We start from the raw sequence: 25,718 nt of genomic DNA, 5'->3' as shown, positions 1-25,718 counted from the left end.
GTTGTAATTAGTTAAAATAAAACCATGGATTAAGAATTTCCCAAATGAAATTTTATTTATAACTGCATCAATGATTTAACTTATAATGACGTTTAATTACGTCGAGATATTATTATTATTCCCCGTCCCGGTATTTCTATAGAAACAAATTTTCTGAATTTTAGTTCCTACAACAATAGTTTACATTTTCTACGTGTTTGGACACCCTTTTTGCCAGTATTCTCAATATCGTTCTTTGAGGTTTTTCATTGGTGAGTTATTTTTAGAATGTTTTCACCAAATTGTTTGTTATCGACGGTAATACCCGCACAACGGCTATTAATAATATGAATATCTATCGTGTTTATAGCACCTATACTATTATACATGTCATCATGGTTAATCTATCGTATTATAGGAACCGATGTTTCTTGTAATATAACAATTATAATGTACATAATGAAATTCGAAAAATAACATTCTAAAAATAAATCATTAAACAAAAACCTCATAGCTTATTCATGGTAGGTTCACGAAACGAATGACGTAGTGAAATAGTGAATCACCACTGGAATTCGCAAAAAAGCTTTTTTTGTAATATTGAATTCGAAGTCCCGCAATATAATAATATCATAACAAGATTACGGTTATCAGCGTAACGTTATTTCTATGTTTTGACTTACGGTAGTATTTCAATTATAATCATGAAAAAAAAATATTATAGAATATAATCTATTATATTCGGAGCGTTATTCCGCGTGTTTTCTTAAACAAATTGGGAATTATCATTTACGCCTACGAATAACCACCAACTTGAACGGAATATTTCTTTATTCTAAGGTACTATAAACGACATATTATGGCATCATCATATGGTGGCCCTGAAAAGGGCCTTTTTAAGATGTTTTTAAACTTCAGAAGTAAGTATTTAACCTCCGAAACCGTACAGAGTACGACCTTGTCGTTTGAGAGCGTACACGACGTCCATGGCGGTGACGGTCTTCCTCTTGGCGTGCTCGGTGTACGTGACTGCGTCACGGATCACGTTTTCCAGGAATACCTTCAGAACTCCACGGGTCTCTTCGTAGATCAAACCGGAAATACGTTTAACACCGCCTCGGCGAGCCAACCGACGGATGGCGGGCTTGGTGATTCCCTGGATGTTATCACGGAGCACTTTACGATGACGTTTCGCGCCTCCTTTTCCCAGACCTTTTCCTCCTTTGCCTCGTCCTGTCATTTTGAATGTTGGAAATAGTGTTGGACAACTTGCTCGGATGTGAACTGAACGTTGACTGATACTTTTCTTTGCTTTGCTTTGCTTTGAAAGGGATGGCTATGCCGTTTACTATTCCAGGCTTGTGCCTCTACTAGTGGATGGAAATTAAGAAGAAATGGTTAAATTTATTGTTCTGTCCAAGAGAGTGGGTAGGGTTTCAATTTACGTTTAGTATTTGGGGGAGGGTGTGTTTTACCTAGAAGTCGGATGTGAGTATGATTCGAGAAAGAATTTTTGTAGAACATTGATTTGGTTTGGGAACGAATGGAGGTTTGAATAGATTTGAAATTTGTCGATTTTAGAAGGACCGAATTTCTAACGATAGTGGGCATACGCGTTATGGTGCGTATGCCGATGTTTTGGACGGATTCGATTTGGTTCCATTGAGAGGGTCCTATAAAGGGTGCCCAAGAAGAGCCAGCGTACGTTAGGATTGGTGAGACGTAAAGTTTTAGTATGTTAAGTTTCGTTGTCGTTGGGACGGGGCTAGTGCGATTTAGTATGGGGTAAAGCAAACCTCGGATGCGGGTGGCCTTTTTGGTGATGTTTTGAATATGTTTGCCGAAAGTGAGTTTGCGCCCGATGGTGACGCCGAGGTATTTTGCTTTGTCGGACCAGTTAATGGAGTGGTTGTCGAGTAGTAGTGGTGGTACGTGGGTGGTATTTGAGTGTCCGAAAATGATACCTACAGTTTTGGTCGCGTTTATTTTGATTCGCCATCGGTGAAACCATGTGGTTGCAAGGTTAAGTTGGTGTTGTAACTGTATGGCGGCTCGTTTTTGGTTGTGGTCGTAAGTAAAGAACATCGTGTCGTCGGCGAATAACGAGAGATGAGCTTTTGAAGTCGTCGGAATGTCGTTTATGTAGGTCAAGTAGAGAGTTGGTGATAGGCAGGATCCTTGAGGGACGCCTGCGAGAATGTGTCTGGTGGACGAGAAAGAGTCTTCGATTTTAGCGATAAAAGTGCGGTCGGTGAGAAAGGATTCTATAATTTTAATGATTTCGGTCGGGATGTTGAGTTGAGAAAGTTTGTAAAGGAGTCCGGCGTGCCAGACTCTGTCGAAAGCTTTCTCCACATCAAGAAATATAGAAGCGGTGTTAATGTTGTTGTTAAAGTTCTGGCTGAGTTGGTGAGTGAGTTTGGTCAGTTGGTGGGTAGTAGAGTGTTCGGGTCTGAAGGCAAACTGTTCTGGGCGGATTTTGTCACGGAGTATGTTTTGCAGGTGAGTGAGTATGAGTCGTTCGTAGATTTTTGATAGGGAGGAAAGCAGAGCGATTGGGCGGTAGTTTACGGGTAGTTTGTGGTCTTTGCCTGGTTTGGGAATGGAAATTATGACTGCTTTTTTCCAGGCAAGTGGAAAGTAGCAGATTCTGAAGGAGCTGTTTATAATTTGCGTTAGGGATAGTAAGATATTGTTGGGAAGAAATTTAAGAGCCGTGTTGGTGATGAGATCATCGCCTGGGGCTCTCTTCTTGCGAAGGTCGCTTATGATTTTTTGAACGGTGCCGGGGGTGGTGAACAGGTTAGATTTTATAGTATTGTGGTTTTGTAGTGAATGGTAGTACGCGGTCACTTCTGGTATGTCGGGACCGGGGTTGGTTTGGAATTGTTGTTCGAGAGAGTCCGCTATCAGCTCGGCTCGGTCTTTGGCCGGAAAGACAAGACCGTTTGGCCCGGTCAGAGGGTGAGAAGCTGGACGTTTATGAAGGAGGCTTTTGTTGAGTTTGTAAATGGAGTTGTCTTGTTGGTCGAGAGAGTTTAGGAAGGAGTCCCATTGGTCAGTTTTGTGAGTTAGAAGTAATGTACGAATTAGTGCGATTTTGGCGTTAAGTTGGCGTTTAACGGTTGGGTCACGGTTTCTCTGCCATAGACGGCGTAGTTGGTTTTTTCCAGTTATTTCTAGTTTTATGTAGTCGGGAAGTAAGAGGGACGAGTTTTTGAGTTTAGGAGTAAATACGCTAGCTTCGATAGCGTGTTGCAGGTTTTTGGTCAGACAATCGACTGCTAGGTCAATTGAATGTTTGTCATTTGTCGGTGGTACGGGAGAGTTTGGTAAGTTGGTAAGGATCGTTTTGTATTTTGTCCAGTTAATGAAGCGGTTAGTAGTAGGAGGAGACGATGAGATCGGAGTACATAGAGTCTCCAGAAGTATAGGGTTATGGTCGGAAGATAGTTCGTTGAGGTTTTCGATTTGGGTCGGGTATGGTAGACGTGCGAGGGCGATGTCAAGTACGTCGGGTCTGTGACGGGTGTAAGTGGGAAAATGTGTGGGGGAAGAGGGGGCAGTAATGACATAGTCCGAATGTTGAACGTGATCGAAGAGAACACGGCCGGCTGCGTTTGTTGAGTGGCTGTACCACAGTGGGTGTTTGGCGTTGAAATCGCCTGCCGATATTTGCCATTCCGCGCTTTGGGTAAGTAAGTCTAAGTCAGGTGTCGAGAGAGTGGCGCCAGGTGGTTTGTATACCGCTGATACAAGTATTTCATGGTTGTTAAGTTTGATAAGGACTGAAGAGGTTTGAATGGTTGTGTTAAGAGTCATAGGTTGGTGGACGATGCGACGGTGAATAAGGACGGCCGTGCCGCCGTGAGGGGGCGAGCCCCGGGTAGTCGGTAGGTCGTTCCTGTACGTGAAGTAATTTGGAATGTGAAGGTTGGTGGAGGGAGATAGACGAGTTTCGTTAAGTAAGATTATGTCGGTTTTTAGTTGGAGCGCGAGAGCTGTTAGTTCATTAAGTTTGTGTGTAATACCGTTGGAGTTCCAAAACAGGATTTTTAAGTTATTCATTGGGAGGCGTGAGAATTGTCAGGAATGCTTTTATGGTCGTTTCCATCAGTGTTTTGGGGTTCTGGTTGGTTGCCAGGGCAGTCAGTAGGTTGGTCAGGAGGTTTAGAATCAGGGACAGGTTGATTTGTGGTGCTTGGGGAGTGGGGGAGGGGGGAGCTGCTCCGGCAGTTGCAGTAGCGTAGGACAGGGTTGGCCTAGGTGCAGGTGGGGGAGGTGGTGTTTTTTGAATAGGAAGGGTTTTGTTTGGTTTTTGGACGGTTTGGGCCTGAGTTTGTGGTTTTGGTTGGTTTTGGGCCAGTAAGTGGGGGCAACCTCGGAAATTTGCGGTATGTGATCCGCCGCAGTTGCAGCATGTGGGGGCCTGTTCGCGGGTTTTTTGGCAGTCGCTAGCCAAGTGGTTTCCTGCACATTTCACACATCTGGGTGGGTGACCGCAGTCGCGTGAACCGTGGCCGAAGCGTTGGCACGAAAAGCATTGGGCTGGGCCGGAGGGTTTGAGGGGTTCGACGGAAATTTGTATATAGAAGAGATTGTTTAACAGGAAAATGTCTTTTGAATTTGGATTTGACGCGATGTGTACCACACAAATTGGCATCGGTTTTTCCGGGGTGCCGAAACGGCGGATGAATTTAACGGAGAATCCAAGGGTTTCCAGCTCCCCTTGGATTTCGTCGACCGGGATATCATGTGGGATGCCCTTCAGCACGACTTTGATGGATCGTTCTTCGGGGAGTGAAAAGGTGTGGAATTCGATACCATGATGCAGTAGGGTTTTCTGGATTAGTCGGAAAAGGGTCGCGTCAGAAGTTTGGACGGTGACTTGGCCGTTGGAGGACGATTTGGCGGTTAGAGAGGTAGGGGCAAGGTTTGGGAGGGCGTAGATCACGGGAGCGATCTTCCGCCAGGAGCCGGAGCTTAGCATAATTGGTGGTGGTCTAGCGGATGTAGGTTTAATCGGAGTTTTTGGTGTGTTTGGTGCGGAAGTAGATTGATTAGATGCGGTGGTGGTTTGATTTGGTGTGGAGGTTATTTGGTTTAGTGAGGAGGAGGTTTGGTTTTGTACGGAGGTGGTCTGATTTTGTGCGGAGCTATTTGTTTGGTTTGGTTTAGGTACGGAAGTTAATGTATCTGTAGATTGTACGGAAGTTAGTGAGGATCGAGAGTGTTGTGTCGAGGCGCTTGAGTCAGAGAAGGAGTCTAACGTTTCGGAGTCGGAAGTTTTTGATGGTGTTGGAGAGGGAGGAGCAGAACGCTGACGTGCGAATTTTAGTAGGTGGTTGGTAGGGGGGTTACCCCCTTTGCGTTTTTTGCCCATGTTTGATTGGCGTGGGTTTGTTTAGGGAGGGGATGGGTTGCTGTGGCTATGTGAGGGCGCGGCCCCACGACAGCTATAACGGAGGGACGTCGCTTCCGCGACGGCTTACTTGTGGGCGCTGGTGCCCTGTTGGAGAGCGGTGAAAACGGCTGTTTGAGTTGAAGGTTCGTGGTGTGAACCGTAGGCGCTGGAGCCCTGTTGAAGCAGTGAGAACGGCTGTTTTGAGGTTGTGGGTTCGTGGTGTGAACCGTGGGCGCTGTTGCCCTGTTGAAGCGGTGAGAACGGCTGGCTGTAGAGTAGTTGGCAGAGGACGTCTTGCTCGGATGTGAACTGAACGTTGAATAGTGATGAGATGATGATGATACTTTTCTTCAGGTCGCAGTCCCTTTTAAACGTTTCTCACGACACCGAACCACCAATCGGAACCATGACCGGTTATCCCCCCACCCCCGCCGCTAAAATTCTAAACGTTAAACATCGTCCAATGAGGACGACGCATACCGTTCCCATTTACGTATATATACCGGTCGACAGTGTGTTCGAACCACATCAGTCGTCCGACATCCACGTTTTGCACACCAATCCAGAACAATCTAATCCAGCAGCGCAATGGCACGTACCAAGCAGACAGCTCGTAAATCTACCGGCGGAAAGGCGCCCAGGAAACAGTTGGCCACCAAAGCCGCACGTAAGAGCGCACCCGCCACCGGAGGAGTGAAAAAACCACATCGTTACCGTCCGGGAACCGTTGCCCTCCGTGAAATCCGTCGTTATCAGAAGAGCACAGAACTTTTGATCCGCAAATTGCCGTTCCAACGTCTAGTGCGCGAGATCGCCCAGGACTTCAAGACCGACCTGCGTTTCCAGAGCTCCGCGGTCATGGCGTTGCAAGAAGCTAGCGAGGCATACTTGGTAGGTCTGTTCGAAGACACCAATCTTTGCGCGATCCACGCCAAGCGTGTCACCATCATGCCAAAGGACATCCAGTTGGCCCGTCGTATCCGCGGTGAACGTGCTTAACTTTGATCATCGTCATTAGTTATCATACCTTAAAAAGGCCCTTTTCAGGGCCACCAATACGTACTTGTATTCTGGCGATGGGCACGTATAATAGTGATTGTGTTAGTTTTGCATTAGCGGCAGTATATTTCTATTATATACATATTTTACAAAACCGGACAATAATAAATGAACAACCCAGGCCAAAATTATAAGATCAGGAATCGAATAATTCAACGGTGTGACAATATCCACGAGACCACGACGTTTAAAACATACGTTATAATACACGACACCACCAGCCGGCGGACTACCGTCTGTTTATTTATAGATACTCTTGTCACGAAGTTTGATAAATAGGTGTACGCCATTTACTACCATGTAAACATTGACATTTTTATTATCGATCAATAAACAATAATTGTCCAGGATTCTCGGTGTTTACATGGCTTCAATTAAGTAAAACACCGATAGTATCTAATTAAAAATTCCGAAAGACCCATGTTGACATTGTAGACGGGTATAATAATATGGTTAGGTATAACTTATTCAGTCGCTCACGTGTTGATATTAATATTTTCATTACCACGGATCGACAGACAACAACACATAATAACGGAATTGTCCCGGTTAGGTTAGGTTACCTAACCTAACCATACAAAGGGGTTATTTTTAGAATGTTTTTCCAAATGTCTTGTTATCGACGGTAATACCCGCATCACGGTATTTACAATACAGTTAAGTACTAATCTCGATACTTTATCGCGTCGTCATTTCCCAAATAACCGAAAACAGATACCTATTAGAATATTTTTAGAATTCATTTTGTATTTCATTGTTTGATTGCTAATCATCTGATTACCGTCTTGTCAAATTATACAACATAACTAGATTATTTTTAATGTCACAATCAAACCGTCAAAATATTTTGTTCTACTTATACAGTTAACACCGGGCGATTCTTTTATCAAACAACAATCAATATTTCATAAAGTGTAAATTTTTTTTTTTTTTTACATCGTTTCAAATCGCTTATAAAACAACGTTTTTATTAAAAAAATTATATTTTTAAATATTTTTTATCCTTATAATTTTTTTAGATTTTTACTTTTTTATACGACAACATAGTGTTTTTTAATTTTATATTCCAAAGCAGAATATTTTTCTTGGTGTTTCGATACATGAAAACCGAATTTGGGACGAGTAGTTGATGAGTTATAAGTATTTAAAGTTTAGATGAGCGGAGTGGAGTGTTACGGGGTTACCCCGCGAAATGTTTGTCCACTTCTATGTATCGAAATACTAAGAAAAATATTCTGCTTTGGAATATAAAATTAAAAAACACCACGTTGTCGTATAAAAGAGTAAAAAACTTAAAAAATTATAAGGATAAAAAATATAATTTTTTAATAAAAACGTTGTTTTGTAAGCCGCCAGTGGTCAGCGTAGCCATATTTGAGTAAAATTAGCGTCTAATTAGAAACATTCGTTTGACGACGAGCCATCTTATTTTGACAGTGTACCTATTAATAATTCGATGTGATCATTTTTTATTAATCCGATTTTTAAGGTTAAAGGCCACAAGACGTGACGGCTTCCTCGAAATATGAAGGAAATGGAATTAAGTCACTTCAGAATCGTTATCCAAGTGTATTTAATGTAAAATCGCGCCCGGTCTCGATTAAAAAATGTCAAGGCATTCGCTTAAAAATCTGAAAGCAACAACAGCTACACGTGTAGTACTACCTACACTGTCTAGTGCATCTGCTGAAAAAACTTCGGACGGACGTTTGTTTTGATTTTGGTGGCCCTGAAAAGGGCCGTTTTATTAACTGTGTTTGTTGGGTAAGGGGTATCAAAGTTAAGCCTTCTTCTCGGTCTTCTTGGGCAAGAGCACGGCTTGGATGTTGGGCAACACACCACCTTGAGCGATGGTCACTCCGGACAACAATTTGTTCAACTCCTCGTCGTTCCTGATGGCCAATTGCAAATGTCTGGGGATGATACGAGACTTCTTGTTGTCACGGGCCGCGTTACCGGCCAACTCCAAAACTTCAGCTGCCAAGTACTCCATGACGGCGGCCAGGTATACCGGTGCTCCGGCTCCGACACGTTCGGCGTAGTTTCCTTTTCTCAACAGACGATGGATACGACCGACCGGGAACTGGAGTCCGGCGCGGGACGACCTGGTCTTGGATTTGCCTCCCTTCGATTTTCCTGCTTTGCCGCGTCCGCTCATGATTTTATAGTGCTTGGTATGGTTCAGATTCGATACTAGATGAGACTGATGTATAATTTTCCCGAAATTTTCGTTTATATAGTAAAATTGTGGACAGCAATTCTGTGATTGGACAGAGATAACAACACTACGATACTACGTCACACCGTTCGGTTGATTTTCATTACCAAACGTTGTGGTTTTCGTTCGACATAATCGTGAAACGTACTCGTGGAGAAATTTCCATTTTCCGTTGTTATGGACTAATCGACGATTCTATTTATACCGTCATCACTGTGGGTTTTTACACCAATAAACGAACGGAATGTCGCTTGGGTTTGGTAATATATACCCAGTGATGTAATGTCAAATTATCACTCAGTACACAACGTTTCAGTCGTCAACAAGTCTATTTACAATTATTCGAAATGGCTCCAGGAGGAAAATCGGCGGGCAAAGCAATGAAGAAGTCGTCCGGCAAGGCACAAAAGAACATCGCCAAGTCCGACAAGAAGCGCAAGCCCAAGAGGAAAGAATCGTACGCAATCTACATCTACAAAGTGTTGAAACAAGTACATCCCGACACCGGAGTCTCGTCCAAAGCCATGAGCATCATGAACAGCTTCGTCAACGACCTGTTCGAGCGCATCGCCGCCGAATCCAGTCGTCTGGCCCACTACAACAAACGTTCGACCATTACCAGCCGGGAAATCCAAACTGCCGTCCGACTCTTGTTGCCCGGTGAATTGGCCAAGCACGCCGTCAGTGAAGGAACCAAGGCTGTGACCAAGTACACCAGCTCCAAATAAGTCTCCCGTTTTGTGAAATATCATTACTCAACTAAAACGGCCCTTTTCAGGGCCACCAATCGCTATAAAATTTCTGTTCTCTAACAACCATTATTTTTGAACTAAAACTATCGCATGTAGAATATTTTGAACATTTGCAGTGTGTACAGAGCGGGGAGCACTGCGTGATTATCGGGATAGTTAACGAAAAAAAATGCTGTCCGGTTACGTAAGAAATTTACTAAAACATCGAGTTCTTCTTTGATAGAATGATATAATATCGTGTGTATTATTATAAATGCGATGGATATTAATAGACGTTGTGCGGGTTTTACCGTCGAAAACACGAGATTTGGCAAAAACATGCTAAAAATAACCAATCGTATGGGCACGGCAAATTTCATTATTATGTGTTAACTGTCGGTCGATAAGTGGTAATGAAAAAATTAACGTTAATATATATTTGAGCGACTGTGAGTAATAGCTATACCTAACCAGACTGTAATGTCAACATGGGTCTTTCGGGTTTTTAATTAGGTACAATCGGTATCTTACGTAATTGAAGCCATATAAACACCGAGAATCCTGGATAATTATTGTTTATTTATCGACTATCAGTAATAAAAATATATTTATAACAATGTCAGTGTTTACTCGGTAAATGGCGTACCTATTCATCAAACTTCCCCAGAACGCGGGTCAAAAGTATCTATAAATAAACAGACGATAATCGGCTGCTAGTGTCGTGTATAATTATAATGTATGTTTTATACGTCGTGGTCTCGTGGATATTGTTACACTGTTGAATTATTCGATTCCCGACAGTTATCCAAATTAAATAATATAGTCTATCCAAATAACAAAAACGACCATCCGCCAAATTCTGGTTCAAGTGCCACGGTTGTACCAAAAGTACGACAACGGCATTGTAATATTTTTAACATTAAAAAAAGGGTTTTTTTTATTTTTTATTATAACATTATCATAATATCCCAGGTGGCAAGATGACATTTTATTTTATTTATGATAAAAAAATTATATTTTTATTTATATTTTCCACACATCTTACAATATTATTATTAAAATATTTTTACTCTTTTTGAGCTATTTATAGGTACAAGTAAATTTCGAATTTTATTAGATTTTTTTTTTAACCTCAAAACCTATAGATAATAGGTAGCTAAATAACACAAAATTACAACGTGCAAAATTTACAATTTCACAAAACGTATCATTGAAATATGTAGTAATATTTTACTGGTGACATATACATTGGTGACACTGATAAGGGCTCCAGAAAAATTGGTTGTTATTGAATAATAAACTCGAATGAAATTTTAAAATACATGACGTAGGTAATGCGTTGAGTTCTAAACAGCAGCTGAGCGTCGTCGAACGCTGATTCAACCGTATTTTTCAGCATAATTCATACGCAAATAGTCGGGTAAAAAAGAAATTCACGAAAAAAAATGGCGTCCGGTTATTCAAGGATTTTATCGGTCCCTATGATGTTTCTTGGAAAACATATAATAGTATACTATAAATACGATTTATATTCGTATCATTAATAGCCGCCGTGCAGCTATTACCGTCGATAACAAGGAATTTGGTAAAAACGTTCTAAAAATAACTCATCAATGAAAAACCTAAAGAAATACCGACACAAGCAATAATGTACCGACGTAATTAAAATGTTATTATTATTTAAATCGTTTATACGTCACCGAGTTAGCAAATCGTCCGTGTCGATAAATATTTAATTCAATTCAAGTCTAAAATGGTAAATTTGAGCACTAAAATAAAATTAAAACAAACTTACGCGTAAACACCGACTCTTCCGATGAAACGTAGAGCTGTGTCATATGTATCAAGGACAGACGTTCAGATGTCCGCCGCCGAAGAAACAGCTGCCTTCGTCCCGCTCCGAACTGAAACTTGAAAGTATCGAAATATTTGATGAAAATAACCCGAACGTAACGAAATGTGCGACTTAATTTAGTTATATTATTTACCGCTTAACGACTTGTCTTTCTATTCACGTCTCGGTTTATTTGAATTATTAGAACGTCAACACAATTGGCGATTGTCACAGGTGATATAAATATAACATTATAATTTGATAATAAATAATATTCATGTCGTTAATAGCCATTGTGCGGGTCACAAGGAATTTGGTAAAAACATTGTAAAAATAACTCATCAATGAAAAACCTATAGAAATACCGATACGGGCAATAGTATCTCGACGTAATTAAATGTTTATATTAGTCGGTTATAAATAACATTGAATTTGGGAATTCCTTAACAATTGTAACCGATGTTTTTATTTTAATTAATTGCAATATAATCCAAACCGCAACTGGGTGCGTCTCACCCGTCCATAGTCTGAAACGACCAAACGCGAACAGACTTTATAAAATATGTTTTTCTAAATCACGCGTCATACAATCGTAGAGCTTACAAAAATGTATGAAAAAATATAATAGTTGGTGAGAGAAGTGCGAGTCATAAAATTTGGTGGTCCTGAAAAGGACCGTTTTAAGGGAGGAAGATGGATAGTATTTAACACTACCGCACTACTTCTTTTTGGGAGCTGCGGTTTTCTTGATCGGAGTCTTCTTCGATTTGGGTTTGACGGCGGCCGGCTTTTTCGCTTTGGCTGGGGCCTTCTTTGGTGTAGTCGCCTTGGGTTTCGCCGCAGCGGTCTTTTTCGCTTTTTTGGCTGCTGGTTCACCCGCCGCGGGTTTCTTGGCGGCTACGAGCTTCTTCTTCTTCGGTGTTCCGGCGGCTTTGACTTTTTTGACGATGGATTTCTTCTTTTTGGCTACAACGGCCTTTTTCGGCTTGACCTCGGCGACGGGCAACTTGAAGTGTCCCGAAGCGCCGGTTCCCTTGGTCTGGACGACGGTACCGTTGGCGACGGCGGCTTTCAAAAACTTCCTGATGAAAGGCGCCAGCTTGGCGGGATCGACTTTGTAGTTGGCGGCCAAGTATTTCTTGATGGCCGGTAACGACGAACCTTTCTTCTCCTTGAGCTCCTTGATGGCCGACGTGACCATCACGGCGGTGGTCGGGTGCAACGCAACGGTCTTCTTGACTTTAGAAGCCGACAACTTCTTCTTGGCAGGAGACTTCTTCGCGGCCGGCGATGCGGCGACTGGAGCCGGAGTTGTAGCGACGGTGTCTGTCATGTTGATGATGAAATTGTTCAGGTATATATTTAAAACGATGGACAATCGACTGTTCACTGTGGCGATACCAAGTGTGTTAAAAAATGTGTAAATATATACAGTGCACCGTGCCAACTAGTAAACCAGTGTGATTCGCGTCGTCCTCCGAGCTACGGTTGTACAATCGTTTTTCACAATATCTCAACGGGAAATGGTGGTAAAAATCTGGCTTTGAACTTTTTGGAAAGCTAACTAAATTCTAAACGATCGCCAATGATTATTGCATCGCCACCCAGTACCACGAAACCACCACAAGTCGTTATTTCCACACTTCCGACCGGGTTTTCGTAAACCGTATTTGAATGTCTGCCGTATGACTGAAACCAGACGAAAATTTACAAAAATATTTTGGATTAATTCTCCACGAGTTTCCCGAGACCATAGAATTTGCAGATTTCCAATCGACCGATTTCCCGACGAACAGCGGCTGTTCGAATATGACGGTTTTAGGACTCTGCTACGGCACGGCGTCACCGGCGTTTCTACCTGAAATTTTAACGAGGCAGACTTTATCAATAAATCTCGTCTTCATCGTACTTAACCGAAATCATGTTGAATAAATAATTATAATGACACATTGTCAGAGGACTTCGGTCGAAACTCAATGCAGATTACCAACAATTTATGTTCATTTGTATGCACTTTTTGTCCCGACCTACCGATGGACCTGATAGCGTGATAAGACGTTTGAAAACTGATTTGAATACATTAAAATATTTACTTGAGATCGATAACAACACATTTTCTCGTTCCTAAACTCCTGACGTTAGGTTAGGTTAGGTTAGGTTAGGTTAGGTTAGGTTAGGTTAACGTTTCCTAAACTCCTGTCGATTTTGTTTAAATATTTAATGTTTTCCAAAATTTTAAATTCAAATAAAATAAATAAATAATCTTAAAATGTGTGCTGATCGACCTCAAGACAAGTAGTCATATTAACAACTGCAAATAGGTGTTCAGGAGTCTCATCGCGTTATATCTGGATAGACGAAAAGTTAAAAAAATAAAACAAAAAATGAACGTGAATTGTTTACGGTTCACCTGCGCAACGTCGTGGCCTGTACACGTACACGCATTTGTTGTGTCCGTCTTACAAGTGATAAAGTACATGAAAAAATTCACGCAATGCCCTCAGTTAATTCAAAGTTTCGTTGTAATTAGTTAAAATAAAACCATGGATTAAGAATTTCCCAAATGAAATTTTATTTATAACTGCATCAATGATTTAACTTATAATGACGTTTAATTACGTCGAGATATTATTATTATTCCCCGTCCCGGTATTTCTATAGAAACAAATTTTCTGAATTTTAGTTCCTACAACAATAGTTTACATTTTCTACGTGTTTGGACACCCTTTTTGCCAGTATTCTCAATATCGTTCTTTGAGGTTTTTCATTGGTGAGTTATTTTTAGAATGTTTTCACCAAATTGTTTGTTATCGACGGTAATACCCGCACAACGGCTATTAATAATATGAATATCTATCGTGTTTATAGCACCTATACTATTATACATGTCATCATGGTTAATCTATCGTATTATAGGAACCGATGTTTCTTGTAATATAACAATTATAATGTACATAATGAAATTCGAAAAATAACATTCTAAAAATAAATCATTAAACAAAAACCTCATAGCTTATTCATGGTAGGTTCACGAAACGAATGACGTAGTGAAATAGTGAATCACCACTGGAATTCGCAAAAAAGCTTTTTTTGTAATATTGAATTCGAAGTCCCGCAATATAATAATATCATAACAAGATTACGGTTATCAGCGTAACGTTATTTCTATGTTTTGACTTACGGTAGTATTTCAATTATAATCATGAAAAAAAAATATTATAGAATATAATCTATTATATTCGGAGCGTTATTCCGCGTGTTTTCTTAAACAAATTGGGAATTATCATTTACGCCTACGAATAACCACCAACTTGAACGGAATATTTCTTTATTCTAAGGTACTATAAACGACATATTATGGCATCATCATATGGTGGCCCTGAAAAGGGCCTTTTTAAGATGTTTTTAAACTTCAGAAGTAAGTATTTAACCTCCGAAACCGTACAGAGTACGACCTTGTCGTTTGAGAGCGTACACGACGTCCATGGCGGTGACGGTCTTCCTCTTGGCGTGCTCGGTGTACGTGACTGCGTCACGGATCACGTTTTCCAGGAATACCTTCAGAACTCCACGGGTCTCTTCGTAGATCAAACCGGAAATACGTTTAACACCGCCTCGGCGAGCCAACCGACGGATGGCGGGCTTGGTGATTCCCTGGATGTTATCACGGAGCACTTTACGATGACGTTTCGCGCCTCCTTTTCCCAGACCTTTTCCTCCTTTGCCTCGTCCTGTCATTTTGAATGTTGGAAATAGTGTTGGACAACTTGCTCGGATGTGAACTGAACGTTGACTGATACTTTTCTTCAGGTCGCAGTCCCTTTTAAACGTTTCTCACGACACCGAACCACCAATCGGAACCATGACCGGTTATCCCCCCACCCCCGCCGCTAAAATTCTAAACGTTAAACATCGTCCAATGAGGACGACGCATACCGTTCCCATTTACGTATATATACCGGTCGACAGTGTGTTCGAACCACATCAGTCGTCCGACATCCACGTTTTGCACACCAATCCAGAACAATCTAATCCAGCAGCGCAATGGCACGTACCAAGCAGACAGCTCGTAAATCTACCGGCGGAAAGGCGCCCAGGAAACAGTTGGCCACCAAAGCCGCACGTAAGAGCGCACCCGCCACCGGAGGAGTGAAAAAACCACATCGTTACCGTCCGGGAACCGTTGCCCTCCGTGAAATCCGTCGTTATCAGAAGAGCACAGAACTTTTGATCCGCAAATTGCCGTTCCAACGTCTAGTGCGCGAGATCGCCCAGGACTTCAAGACCGACCTGCGTTTCCAGAGCTCCGCGGTCATGGCGTTGCAAGAAGCTAGCGAGGCATACTTGGTAGGTCTGTTCGAAGACACCAATCTTTGCGCGATCCACGCCAAGCGTGTCACCATCATGCCAAAGGACATCCAGTTGGCCCGTCGTATCCGCGGTGAACGTGCTTAACTTTGATCATCGTCATTAGTTATCATACCTTAAAAAGGCCCTTTTCAGGGCCACCAATACGTACTTGTATTCTGGCGATGGGCACGTATAATAGTGATTGTGTTAGTTTTGCATTAGCGGCAGTATATTTCTATTATATACATATTTTACAAAACCGGACAATAATAAATGAACAACCCAGGCCAAAATTATAAGATCAGGAATCGAATAATTCAACGGTGTGACAATATCCACGAGACCACGACGTTTAAAACATACGTTATAATACACGACACCACCAGCCGGCGGACTACCGTCTGTTTATTTATAGATACTCTTGTCACGAAGTTTGATAAATAGGTGTACGCCATTTACTACCATGTAAACATTGACATTTTTATTATCGATCAATAAACAATAATTGTCCAGGATTCTCGGTGTTTACATGGCTTCAATTAAGTAAAACACCGATAGTATCTAATTAAAAATTCCGAAAGACCCATGTTGACATTGTAGACGGGTATAATAATATGGTTAGGTATAACTTATTCAGTCGCTCACGTGTTGATATTAATATTTTCATTACCACGGATCGACAGACAACAACACATAATAACGGAATTGTCCCGGTTAGGTTAGGTTACCTAACCTAACCATACAAAGGGGTTATTTTTAGAATGTTTTTCCAAATGTCTTGTTATCGACGGTAATACCCGCATCACGGTATTTACAATACAGTTAAGTACTAATCTCGATACTTTATCGCGTCGTCATTTCCCAAATAACCGAAAACAGATACCTATTAGAATATTTTTAGAATTCATTTTGTATTTCATTGTTTGATTGCTAATCATCTGATTACCGTCTTGTCAAATTATACAACATAACTAGATTATTTTTAATGTCACAATCAAACCGTCAAAATATTTTGTTCTACTTATACAGTTAACACCGGGCGATTCTTTTATCAAACAACAATCAATATTTCATAAAGTGTAAATTTTTTTTTTTTTTTACATCGTTTCAAATCGCTTATAAAACAACGTTTTTATTAAAAAAATTATATTTTTAAATATTTTTTATCCTTATAATTTTTTTAGATTTTTACTTTTTTATACGACAACATAGTGTTTTTTAATTTTATATTCCAAAGCAGAATATTTTTCTTGGTATTTCGATACATGAAAACCGAATTTGGGACGAGTAGTTGATGAGTTATAAGTATTTAAAGTTTAGATGAGCGGAGTGGAGTGTTACGGGGTTACCCCGCGAAATGTTTGTCCACTTCTATGTATCGAAATACTAAGAAAAATATTCTGCTTTGGAATATAAAATTAAAAAACACCACGTTGTCGTATAAAAGAGTAAAAAACTTAAAAAATTATAAGGATAAAAAATATAATTTTTTAATAAAAACGTTGTTTTGTAAGCCGCCAGTGGTCAGCGTAGCCATATTTGAGTAAAATTAGCGTCTAATTAGAAACATTCGTTTGACGACGAGCCATCTTATTTTGACAGTGTACCTATTAATAATTCGATGTGATCATTTTTTATTAATCCGATTTTTAAGGTTAAAGGCCACAAGACGTGACGGCTTCCTCGAAATATGAAGGAAATGGAATTAAGTCACTTCAGAATCGTTATCCAAGTGTATTTAATGTAAAATCGCGCCCGGTCTCGATTAAAAAATGTCAAGGCATTCGCTTAAAAATCTGAAAGCAACAACAGCTACACGTGTAGTACTACCTACACTGTCTAGTGCATCTGCTGAAAAAACTTCGGACGGACGTTTGTTTTGATTTTGGTGGCCCTGAAAAGGGCCGTTTTATTAACTGTGTTTGTTGGGTAAGGGGTATCAAAGTTAAGCCTTCTTCTCGGTCTTCTTGGGCAAGAGCACGGCTTGGATGTTGGGCAACACACCACCTTGAGCGATGGTCACTCCGGACAACAATTTGTTCAACTCCTCGTCGTTCCTGATGGCCAATTGCAAATGTCTGGGGATGATACGAGACTTCTTGTTGTCACGGGCCGCGTTACCGGCCAACTCCAAAACTTCAGCTGCCAAGTACTCCATGACGGCGGCCAGGTATACCGGTGCTCCGGCTCCGACACGTTCGGCGTAGTTTCCTTTTCTCAACAGACGATGGATACGACCGACCGGGAACTGGAGTCCGGCGCGGGACGACCTGGTCTTGGATTTGCCTCCCTTCGATTTTCCTGCTTTGCCGCGTCCGCTCATGATTTTATAGTGCTTGGTATGGTTCAGATTCGATACTAGATGAGACTGATGTATAATTTTCCCGAAATTTTCGTTTATATAGTAAAATTGTGGACAGCAATTCTGTGATTGGACAGAGATAACAACACTACGATACTACGTCACACCGTTCGGTTGATTTTCATTACCAAACGTTGTGGTTTTCGTTCGACATAATCGTGAAACGTACTCGTGGAGAAATTTCCATTTTCCGTTGTTATGGACTAATCGACGATTCTATTTATACCGTCATCACTGTGGGTTTTTACACCAATAAACGAACGGAATGTCGCTTGGGTTTGGTAATATATACCCAGTGATGTAATGTCAAATTATCACTCAGTACACAACGTTTCAGTCGTCAACAAGTCTATTTACAATTATTCGAAATGGCTCCAGGAGGAAAATCGGCGGGCAAAGCAATGAAGAAGTCGTCCGGCAAGGCACAAAAGAACATCGCCAAGTCCGACAAGAAGCGCAAGCCCAAGAGGAAAGAATCGTACGCAATCTACATCTACAAAGTGTTGAAACAAGTACATCCCGACACCGGAGTCTCGTCCAAAGCCATGAGCATCATGAACAGCTTCGTCAACGACCTGTTCGAGCGCATCGCCGCCGAATCCAGTCGTCTGGCCCACTACAACAAACGTTCGACCATTACCAGCCGGGAAATCCAAACTGCCGTCCGACTCTTGTTGCCCGGTGAATTGGCCAAGCACGCCGTCAGTGAAGGAACCAAGGCTGTGACCAAGTACACCAGCTCCAAATAAGTCTCCCGTTTTGTGAAATATCATTACTCAACTAAAACGGCCCTTTTCAGGGCCACCAATCGCTATAAAATTTCTGTTCTCTAACAACCATTATTTTTGAACTAAAACTATCGCATGTAGAATATTTTGAACATTTGCAGTGTGTACAGAGCGGGGAGCACTGCGTGATTATCGGGATAGTTAACGAAAAAAAATGCTGTCCGGTTACGTAAGAAATTTACTAAAACATCGAGTTCTTCTTTGATAGAATGATATAATATCGTGTGTATTATTATAAATGCGATGGATATTAATAGACGTTGTGCGGGTTTTACCGTCGAAAACACGAGATTTGGCAAAAACATGCTAAAAATAACCAATCGTATGGGCACGGCAAATTTCATTATTATGTGTTAACTGTCGGTCGATAAGTGGTAATGAAAAAATTAACGTTAATATATATTTGAGCGACTGTGAGTAATAGCTATACCTAACCAGACTGTAATGTCAACATGGGTCTTTCGGGTTTTTAATTAGGTACAATCGGTATCTTACGTAATTGAAGCCATATAAACACCGAGAATCCTGGATAATTATTGTTTATTTATCGACTATCAGTAATAAAAATATATTTATAACAATGTCAGTGTTTACTCGGTAAATGGCGTACCTATTCATCAAACTTCCCCAGAACGCGGGTCAAAAGTATCTATAAATAAACAGACGATAATCGGCTGCTAGTGTCGTGTATAATTATAATGTATGTTTTATACGTCGTGGTCTCGTGGATATTGTTACACTGTTGAATTATTCGATTCCCGACAGTTATCCAAATTAAATAATATAGTCTATCCAAATAACAAAAACGACCATCCGCCAAATTCTGGTTCAAGTGCCACGGTTGTACCAAAAGTACGACAACGGCATTGTAATATTTTTAACATTAAAAAAAGGGTTTTTTTTATTTTTTATTATAACATTATCATAATATCCCAGGTGGCAAGATGACATTTTATTTTATTTATGATAAAAAAATTATATTTTTATTTATATTTTCCACACATCTTACAATATTATTATTAAAATATTTTTACTCTTTTTGAGCTATTTATAGGTACAAGTAAATTTCGAATTTTATTAGATTTTTTTTTTAACCTCAAAACCTATAGATAATAGGTAGCTAAATAACACAAAATTACAACGTGCAAAATTTACAATTTCACAAAACGTATCATTGAAATATGTAGTAATATTTTACTGGTGACATATACATTGGTGACACTGATAAGGGCTCCAGAAAAATTGGTTGTTATTGAATAATAAACTCGAATGAAATTTTAAAATACATGACGTAGGTAATGCGTTGAGTTCTAAACAGCAGCTGAGCGTCGTCGAACGCTGATTCAACCGTATTTTTCAGCATAATTCATACGCAAATAGTCGGGTAAAAAAGAAATTCACGAAAAAAAATGGCGTCCGGTTATTCAAGGATTTTATCGGTCCCTATGATGTTTCTTGGAAAACATATAATAGTATACTATAAATACGATTTATATTCGTATCATTAATAGCCGCCGTGCAGCTATTACCGTCGATAACAAGGAATTTGGTAAAAACGTTCTAAAAATAACTCATCAATGAAAAACCTAAAGAAATACCGACACAAGCAATAATGTACCGACGTAATTAAAATGTTATTATTATTTAAATCGTTTATACGTCACCGAGTTAGCAAATCGTCCGTGTCGATAAATATTTAATTCAATTCAAGTCTAAAATGGTAAATTTGAGCACTAAAATAAAATTAAAACAAACTTACGCGTAAACACCGACTCTTCCGATGAAACGTAGAGCTGTGTCATATGTATCAAGGACAGACGTTCAGATGTCCGCCGCCGAAGAAACAGCTGCCTTCGTCCCGCTCCGAACTGAAACTTGAAAGTATCGAAATATTTGATGAAAATAACCCGAACGTAACGAAATGTGCGACTTAATTTAGTTATATTATTTACCGCTTAACGACTTGTCTTTCTATTCACGTCTCGGTTTATTTGAATTATTAGAACGTCAACACAATTGGCGATTGTCACAGGTGATATAAATATAACATTATAATTTGATAATAAATAATATTCATGTCGTTAATAGCCATTGTGCGGGTCACAAGGAATTTGGTAAAAACATTGTAAAAATAACTCATCAATGAAAAACCTATAGAAATACCGATACGGGCAATAGTATCTCGACGTAATTAAATGTTTATATTAGTCGGTTATAAATAACATTGAATTTGGGAATTCCTTAACAATTGTAACCGATGTTTTTATTTTAATTAATTGCAATATAATCCAAACCGCAACTGGGTGCGTCTCACCCGTCCATAGTCTGAAACGACCAAACGCGAACAGACTTTATAAAATATGTTTTTCTAAATCACGCGTCATACAATCGTAGAGCTTACAAAAATGTATGAAAAAATATAATAGTTGGTGAGAGAAGTGCGAGTCATAAAATTTGGTGGTCCTGAAAAGGACCGTTTTAAGGGAGGAAGATGGATAGTATTTAACACTACCGCACTACTTCTTTTTGGGAGCTGCGGTTTTCTTGATCGGAGTCTTCTTCGATTTGGGTTTGACGGCGGCCGGCTTTTTCGCTTTGGCTGGGGCCTTCTTTGGTGTAGTCGCCTTGGGTTTCGCCGCAGCGGTCTTTTTCGCTTTTTTGGCTGCTGGTTCACCCGCCGCGGGTTTCTTGGCGGCTACGAGCTTCTTCTTCTTCGGTGTTCCGGCGGCTTTGACTTTTTTGACGATGGATTTCTTCTTTTTGGCTACAACGGCCTTTTTCGGCTTGACCTCGGCGACGGGCAACTTGAAGTGTCCCGAAGCGCCGGTTCCCTTGGTCTGGACGACGGTACCGTTGGCGACGGCGGCTTTCAAAAACTTCCTGATGAAAGGCGCCAGCTTGGCGGGATCGACTTTGTAGTTGGCGGCCAAGTATTTCTTGATGGCCGGTAACGACGAACCTTTCTTCTCCTTGAGCTCCTTGATGGCCGACGTGACCATCACGGCGGTGGTCGGGTGCAACGCAACGGTCTTCTTGACTTTAGAAGCCGACAACTTCTTCTTGGCAGGAGACTTCTTCGCGGCCGGCGATGCGGCGACTGGAGCCGGAGTTGTAGCGACGGTGTCTGTCATGTTGATGATGAAATTGTTCAGGTATATATTTAAAACGATGGACAATCGACTGTTCACTGTGGCGATACCAAGTGTGTTAAAAAATGTGTAAATATATACAGTGCACCGTGCCAACTAGTAAACCAGTGTGATTCGCGTCGTCCTCCGAGCTACGGTTGTACAATCGTTTTTCACAATATCTCAACGGGAAATGGTGGTAAAAATCTGGCTTTGAACTTTTTGGAAAGCTAACTAAATTCTAAACGATCGCCAATGATTATTGCATCGCCACCCAGTACCACGAAACCACCACAAGTCGTTATTTCCACACTTCCGACCGGGTTTTCGTAAACCGTATTTGAATGTCTGCCGTATGACTGAAACCAGACGAAAATTTACAAAAATATTTTGGATTAATTCTCCACGAGTTTCCCGAGACCATAGAATTTGCAGATTTCCAATCGACCGATTTCCCGACGAACAGCGGCTGTTCGAATATGACGGTTTTAGGACTCTGCTACGGCACGGCGTCACCGGCGTTTCTACCTGAAATTTTAACGAGGCAGACTTTATCAATAAATCTCGTCTTCATCGTACTTAACCGAAATCATGTTGAATAAATAATTATAATGACACATTGTCAGAGGACTTCGGTCGAAACTCAATGCAGATTACCAACAATTTATGTTCATTTGTATGCACTTTTTGTCCCGACCTACCGATGGACCTGATAGCGTGATAAGACGTTTGAAAACTGATTTGAATACATTAAAATATTTACTTGAGATCGATAACAACACATTTTCTCGTTCCTAAACTCCTGACGTTAGGTTAGGTTAGGTTAGGTTAGGTTAGGTTAGGTTAGGTTAACGTTTCCTAAACTCCTGTCGATTTTGTTTAAATATTTAATGTTTTCCAAAATTTTAAATTCAAATAAAATAAATAAATAATCTTAAAATGTGTGCTGATCGACCTCAAGACAAGTAGTCATATTAACAACTGCAAATAGGTGTTCAGGAGTCTCATCGCGTTATATCTGGATAGACGAAAAGTTAAAAAAATAAAACAAAAAATGAACGTGAATTGTTTACGGTTCACCTGCGCAACGTCGTGGCCTGTACACGTACACGCATTTGTTGTGTCCGTCTTACAAGTGATAAAGTACATGAAAAAATTCACGCAATGCCCTCAGTTAATTCAAAGTTTCGTTGTAATTAGTTAAAATAAAACCATGGATTAAGAATTTCCCAAATGAAATTTTATTTATAACTGCATCAATGATTTAACTTATAATGACGTTTAATTACGTCGAGATATTATTATTATTCCCCGTCCCGGTATTTCTATAGAAACAAATTTTCTGAATTTTAGTTCCTACAACAATAGTTTACATTTTCTACGTGTTTGGACACCCTTTTTGCCAGTATTCTCAATATCGTTCTTTGAGGTTTTTCATTGGTGAGTTATTTTTAGAATGTTTTCACCAAATTGTTTGTTATCGACGGTAATACCCGCACAACGGCTATTAATAATATGAATATCTATCGTGTTTATAGCACCTATACTATTATACATGTCATCATGGTTAATCTATCGTATTATAGGAACCGATGTTTCTTGTAATATAACAATTATAATGTACATAATGAAATTCGAAAAATAACATTCTAAAAATAAATCATTAAACAAAAACCTCATAGCTTATTCATGGTAGGTTCACGAAACGAATGACGTAGTGAAATAGTGAATCACCACTGGAATTCGCAAAAAAGCTTTTTTTGTAATATTGAATTCGAAGTCCCGCAATATAATAATATCATAACAAGATTACGGTTATCAGCGTAACGTTATTTCTATGTTTTGACTTACGGTAGTATTTCAATTATAATCATGAAAAAAAAATATTATAGAATATAATCTATTATATTCGGAGCGTTATTCCGCGTGTTTTCTTAAACAAATTGGGAATTATCATTTACGCCTACGAATAACCACCAACTTGAACGGAATATTTCTTTATTCTAAGGTACTATAAACGACATATTATGGCATCATCATATGGTGGCCCTGAAAAGGGCCTTTTTAAGATGTTTTTAAACTTCAGAAGTAAGTATTTAACCTCCGAAACCGTACAGAGTACGACCTTGTCGTTTGAGAGCGTACACGACGTCCATGGCGGTGACGGTCTTCCTCTTGGCGTGCTCGGTGTACGTGACTGCGTCACGGATCACGTTTTCCAGGAATACCTTCAGAACTCCACGGGTCTCTTCGTAGATCAAACCGGAAATACGTTTAACACCGCCTCGGCGAGCCAACCGACGGATGGCGGGCTTGGTGATTCCCTGGATGTTATCACGGAGCACTTTACGATGACGTTTCGCGCCTCCTTTTCCCAGACCTTTTCCTCCTTTGCCTCGTCCTGTCATTTTGAATGTTGGAAATAGTGTTGGACAACTTGCTCGGATGTGAACTGAACGTTGACTGATACTTTTCTTCAGGTCGCAGTCCCTTTTAAACGTTTCTCACGACACCGAACCACCAATCGGAACCATGACCGGTTATCCCCCCACCCCCGCCGCTAAAATTCTAAACGTTAAACATCGTCCAATGAGGACGACGCATACCGTTCCCATTTACGTATATATACCGGTCGACAGTGTGTTCGAACCACATCAGTCGTCCGACATCCACGTTTTGCACACCAATCCAGAACAATCTAATCCAGCAGCGCAATGGCACGTACCAAGCAGACAGCTCGTAAATCTACCGGCGGAAAGGCGCCCAGGAAACAGTTGGCCACCAAAGCCGCACGTAAGAGCGCACCCGCCACCGGAGGAGTGAAAAAACCACATCGTTACCGTCCGGGAACCGTTGCCCTCCGTGAAATCCGTCGTTATCAGAAGAGCACAGAACTTTTGATCCGCAAATTGCCGTTCCAACGTCTAGTGCGCGAGATCGCCCAGGACTTCAAGACCGACCTGCGTTTCCAGAGCTCCGCGGTCATGGCGTTGCAAGAAGCTAGCGAGGCATACTTGGTAGGTCTGTTCGAAGACACCAATCTTTGCGCGATCCACGCCAAGCGTGTCACCATCATGCCAAAGGACATCCAGTTGGCCCGTCGTATCCGCGGTGAACGTGCTTAACTTTGATCATCGTCATTAGTTATCATACCTTAAAAAGGCCCTTTTCAGGGCCACCAATACGTACTTGTATTCTGGCGATGGGCACGTATAATAGTGATTGTGTTAGTTTTGCATTAGCGGCAGTATATTTCTATTATATACATATTTTACAAAACCGGACAATAATAAATGAACAACCCAGGCCAAAATTATAAGATCAGGAATCGAATAATTCAACGGTGTGACAATATCCACGAGACCACGACGTTTAAAACATACGTTATAATACACGACACCACCAGCCGGCGGACTACCGTCTGTTTATTTATAGATACTCTTGTCACGAAGTTTGATAAATAGGTGTACGCCATTTACTACCATGTAAACATTGACATTTTTATTATCGATCAATAAACAATAATTGTCCAGGATTCTCGGTGTTTACATGGCTTCAATTAAGTAAAACACCGATAGTATCTAATTAAAAATTCCGAAAGACCCATGTTGACATTGTAGACGGGTATAATAATATGGTTAGGTATAACTTATTCAGTCGCTCACGTGTTGATATTAATATTTTCATTACCACGGATCGACAGACAACAACACATAATAACGGAATTGTCCCGGTTAGGTTAGGTTACCTAACCTAACCATACAAAGGGGTTATTTTTAGAATGTTTTTCCAAATGTCTTGTTATCGACGGTAATACCCGCATCACGGTATTTACAATACAGTTAAGTACTAATCTCGATACTTT

General features: G+C 40.5%; 9 protein-coding genes across 9 annotated transcripts; 2 read left to right on the top strand and 7 right to left on the bottom strand.

The window, feature by feature from the left end:
- Window positions 1-861: 861 nt before the first annotated feature.
- Window positions 862-1,279, bottom strand: LOC132942184 (histone H4). Its single transcript, XM_061010502.1, has one exon. It carries the CDS (start codon window positions 1,217-1,219, stop codon window positions 908-910), a length of 312 nt encoding a protein of 103 aa, XP_060866485.1. The 5' UTR covers window positions 1,220-1,279; the 3' UTR covers window positions 862-907.
- A 6,896-nt stretch (window positions 1,280-8,175) lies between these two features.
- LOC132942177 (histone H2A-like) lies at window positions 8,176-8,660 on the bottom strand. Its single transcript, XM_061010495.1, has one exon. The coding sequence runs from the start codon at window positions 8,598-8,600 to the stop codon at window positions 8,223-8,225; it is 378 nt and encodes a 125-aa protein (XP_060866478.1). The 5' UTR covers window positions 8,601-8,660; the 3' UTR covers window positions 8,176-8,222.
- A 136-nt stretch (window positions 8,661-8,796) lies between these two features.
- LOC132942174 (histone H2B-like) lies at window positions 8,797-9,856 on the top strand. Its single transcript, XM_061010492.1, has one exon. The coding sequence runs from the start codon at window positions 9,008-9,010 to the stop codon at window positions 9,386-9,388; it is 381 nt and encodes a 126-aa protein (XP_060866475.1). The 5' UTR covers window positions 8,797-9,007; the 3' UTR covers window positions 9,389-9,856.
- A 2,047-nt stretch (window positions 9,857-11,903) lies between these two features.
- Window positions 11,904-12,629, bottom strand: LOC132942172 (histone H1A, sperm-like). The gene has a single exon (XM_061010489.1). The coding sequence runs from the start codon at window positions 12,556-12,558 to the stop codon at window positions 11,944-11,946; it is 615 nt and encodes a 204-aa protein (XP_060866472.1). The 5' UTR covers window positions 12,559-12,629; the 3' UTR covers window positions 11,904-11,943.
- Window positions 12,630-14,605: 1,976 nt separating this feature from the next.
- Window positions 14,606-15,091, bottom strand: LOC132942183 (histone H4). Its single transcript, XM_061010500.1, has one exon. It carries the CDS (start codon window positions 14,961-14,963, stop codon window positions 14,652-14,654), a length of 312 nt encoding a protein of 103 aa, XP_060866483.1. The 5' UTR covers window positions 14,964-15,091; the 3' UTR covers window positions 14,606-14,651.
- A 2,382-nt stretch (window positions 15,092-17,473) lies between these two features.
- On the bottom strand, window positions 17,474-17,958 carry LOC132942181 (histone H2A-like). The gene has a single exon (XM_061010498.1). The coding sequence runs from the start codon at window positions 17,896-17,898 to the stop codon at window positions 17,521-17,523; it is 378 nt and encodes a 125-aa protein (XP_060866481.1). The 5' UTR covers window positions 17,899-17,958; the 3' UTR covers window positions 17,474-17,520.
- Window positions 17,959-18,094: 136 nt separating this feature from the next.
- Window positions 18,095-19,154, top strand: LOC132942176 (histone H2B-like). The gene has a single exon (XM_061010494.1). It carries the CDS (start codon window positions 18,306-18,308, stop codon window positions 18,684-18,686), a length of 381 nt encoding a protein of 126 aa, XP_060866477.1. The 5' UTR covers window positions 18,095-18,305; the 3' UTR covers window positions 18,687-19,154.
- Window positions 19,155-21,201: 2,047 nt separating this feature from the next.
- Window positions 21,202-21,927, bottom strand: LOC132942168 (histone H1A, sperm-like). Its single transcript, XM_061010486.1, has one exon. It carries the CDS (start codon window positions 21,854-21,856, stop codon window positions 21,242-21,244), a length of 615 nt encoding a protein of 204 aa, XP_060866469.1. The 5' UTR covers window positions 21,857-21,927; the 3' UTR covers window positions 21,202-21,241.
- A 1,976-nt stretch (window positions 21,928-23,903) lies between these two features.
- On the bottom strand, window positions 23,904-24,389 carry LOC132942185 (histone H4). The gene has a single exon (XM_061010503.1). The coding sequence runs from the start codon at window positions 24,259-24,261 to the stop codon at window positions 23,950-23,952; it is 312 nt and encodes a 103-aa protein (XP_060866486.1). The 5' UTR covers window positions 24,262-24,389; the 3' UTR covers window positions 23,904-23,949.
- Window positions 24,390-25,718: the final 1,329 nt, after the last annotated feature.

The sequence above is a fragment of the Metopolophium dirhodum genome, chromosome 3, assembly GCF_019925205.1.
Source record: "Metopolophium dirhodum isolate CAU chromosome 3, ASM1992520v1, whole genome shotgun sequence".
Taxonomy (NCBI): Eukaryota; Metazoa; Arthropoda; class Insecta; order Hemiptera; family Aphididae; genus Metopolophium; species Metopolophium dirhodum.
The sequence above is the reverse complement of the archived record's forward strand: the minus strand, read 5'-3'. Positions and strand labels throughout refer to the sequence as shown.

Coding starts and splice junctions, on each gene's coding strand:
- LOC132942184 (XM_061010502.1), bottom strand. CDS start 1,219: ATGACAGGACGAGGCAAAGGAGGAAAAGGTCTGGGAAAAGGAGGCGCG.
- LOC132942177 (XM_061010495.1), bottom strand. CDS start 8,600: ATGAGCGGACGCGGCAAAGCAGGAAAATCGAAGGGAGGCAAATCCAAG.
- LOC132942174 (XM_061010492.1), top strand. CDS start 9,008: ATGGCTCCAGGAGGAAAATCGGCGGGCAAAGCAATGAAGAAGTCGTCC.
- LOC132942172 (XM_061010489.1), bottom strand. CDS start 12,558: ATGACAGACACCGTCGCTACAACTCCGGCTCCAGTCGCCGCATCGCCG.
- LOC132942183 (XM_061010500.1), bottom strand. CDS start 14,963: ATGACAGGACGAGGCAAAGGAGGAAAAGGTCTGGGAAAAGGAGGCGCG.
- LOC132942181 (XM_061010498.1), bottom strand. CDS start 17,898: ATGAGCGGACGCGGCAAAGCAGGAAAATCGAAGGGAGGCAAATCCAAG.
- LOC132942176 (XM_061010494.1), top strand. CDS start 18,306: ATGGCTCCAGGAGGAAAATCGGCGGGCAAAGCAATGAAGAAGTCGTCC.
- LOC132942168 (XM_061010486.1), bottom strand. CDS start 21,856: ATGACAGACACCGTCGCTACAACTCCGGCTCCAGTCGCCGCATCGCCG.
- LOC132942185 (XM_061010503.1), bottom strand. CDS start 24,261: ATGACAGGACGAGGCAAAGGAGGAAAAGGTCTGGGAAAAGGAGGCGCG.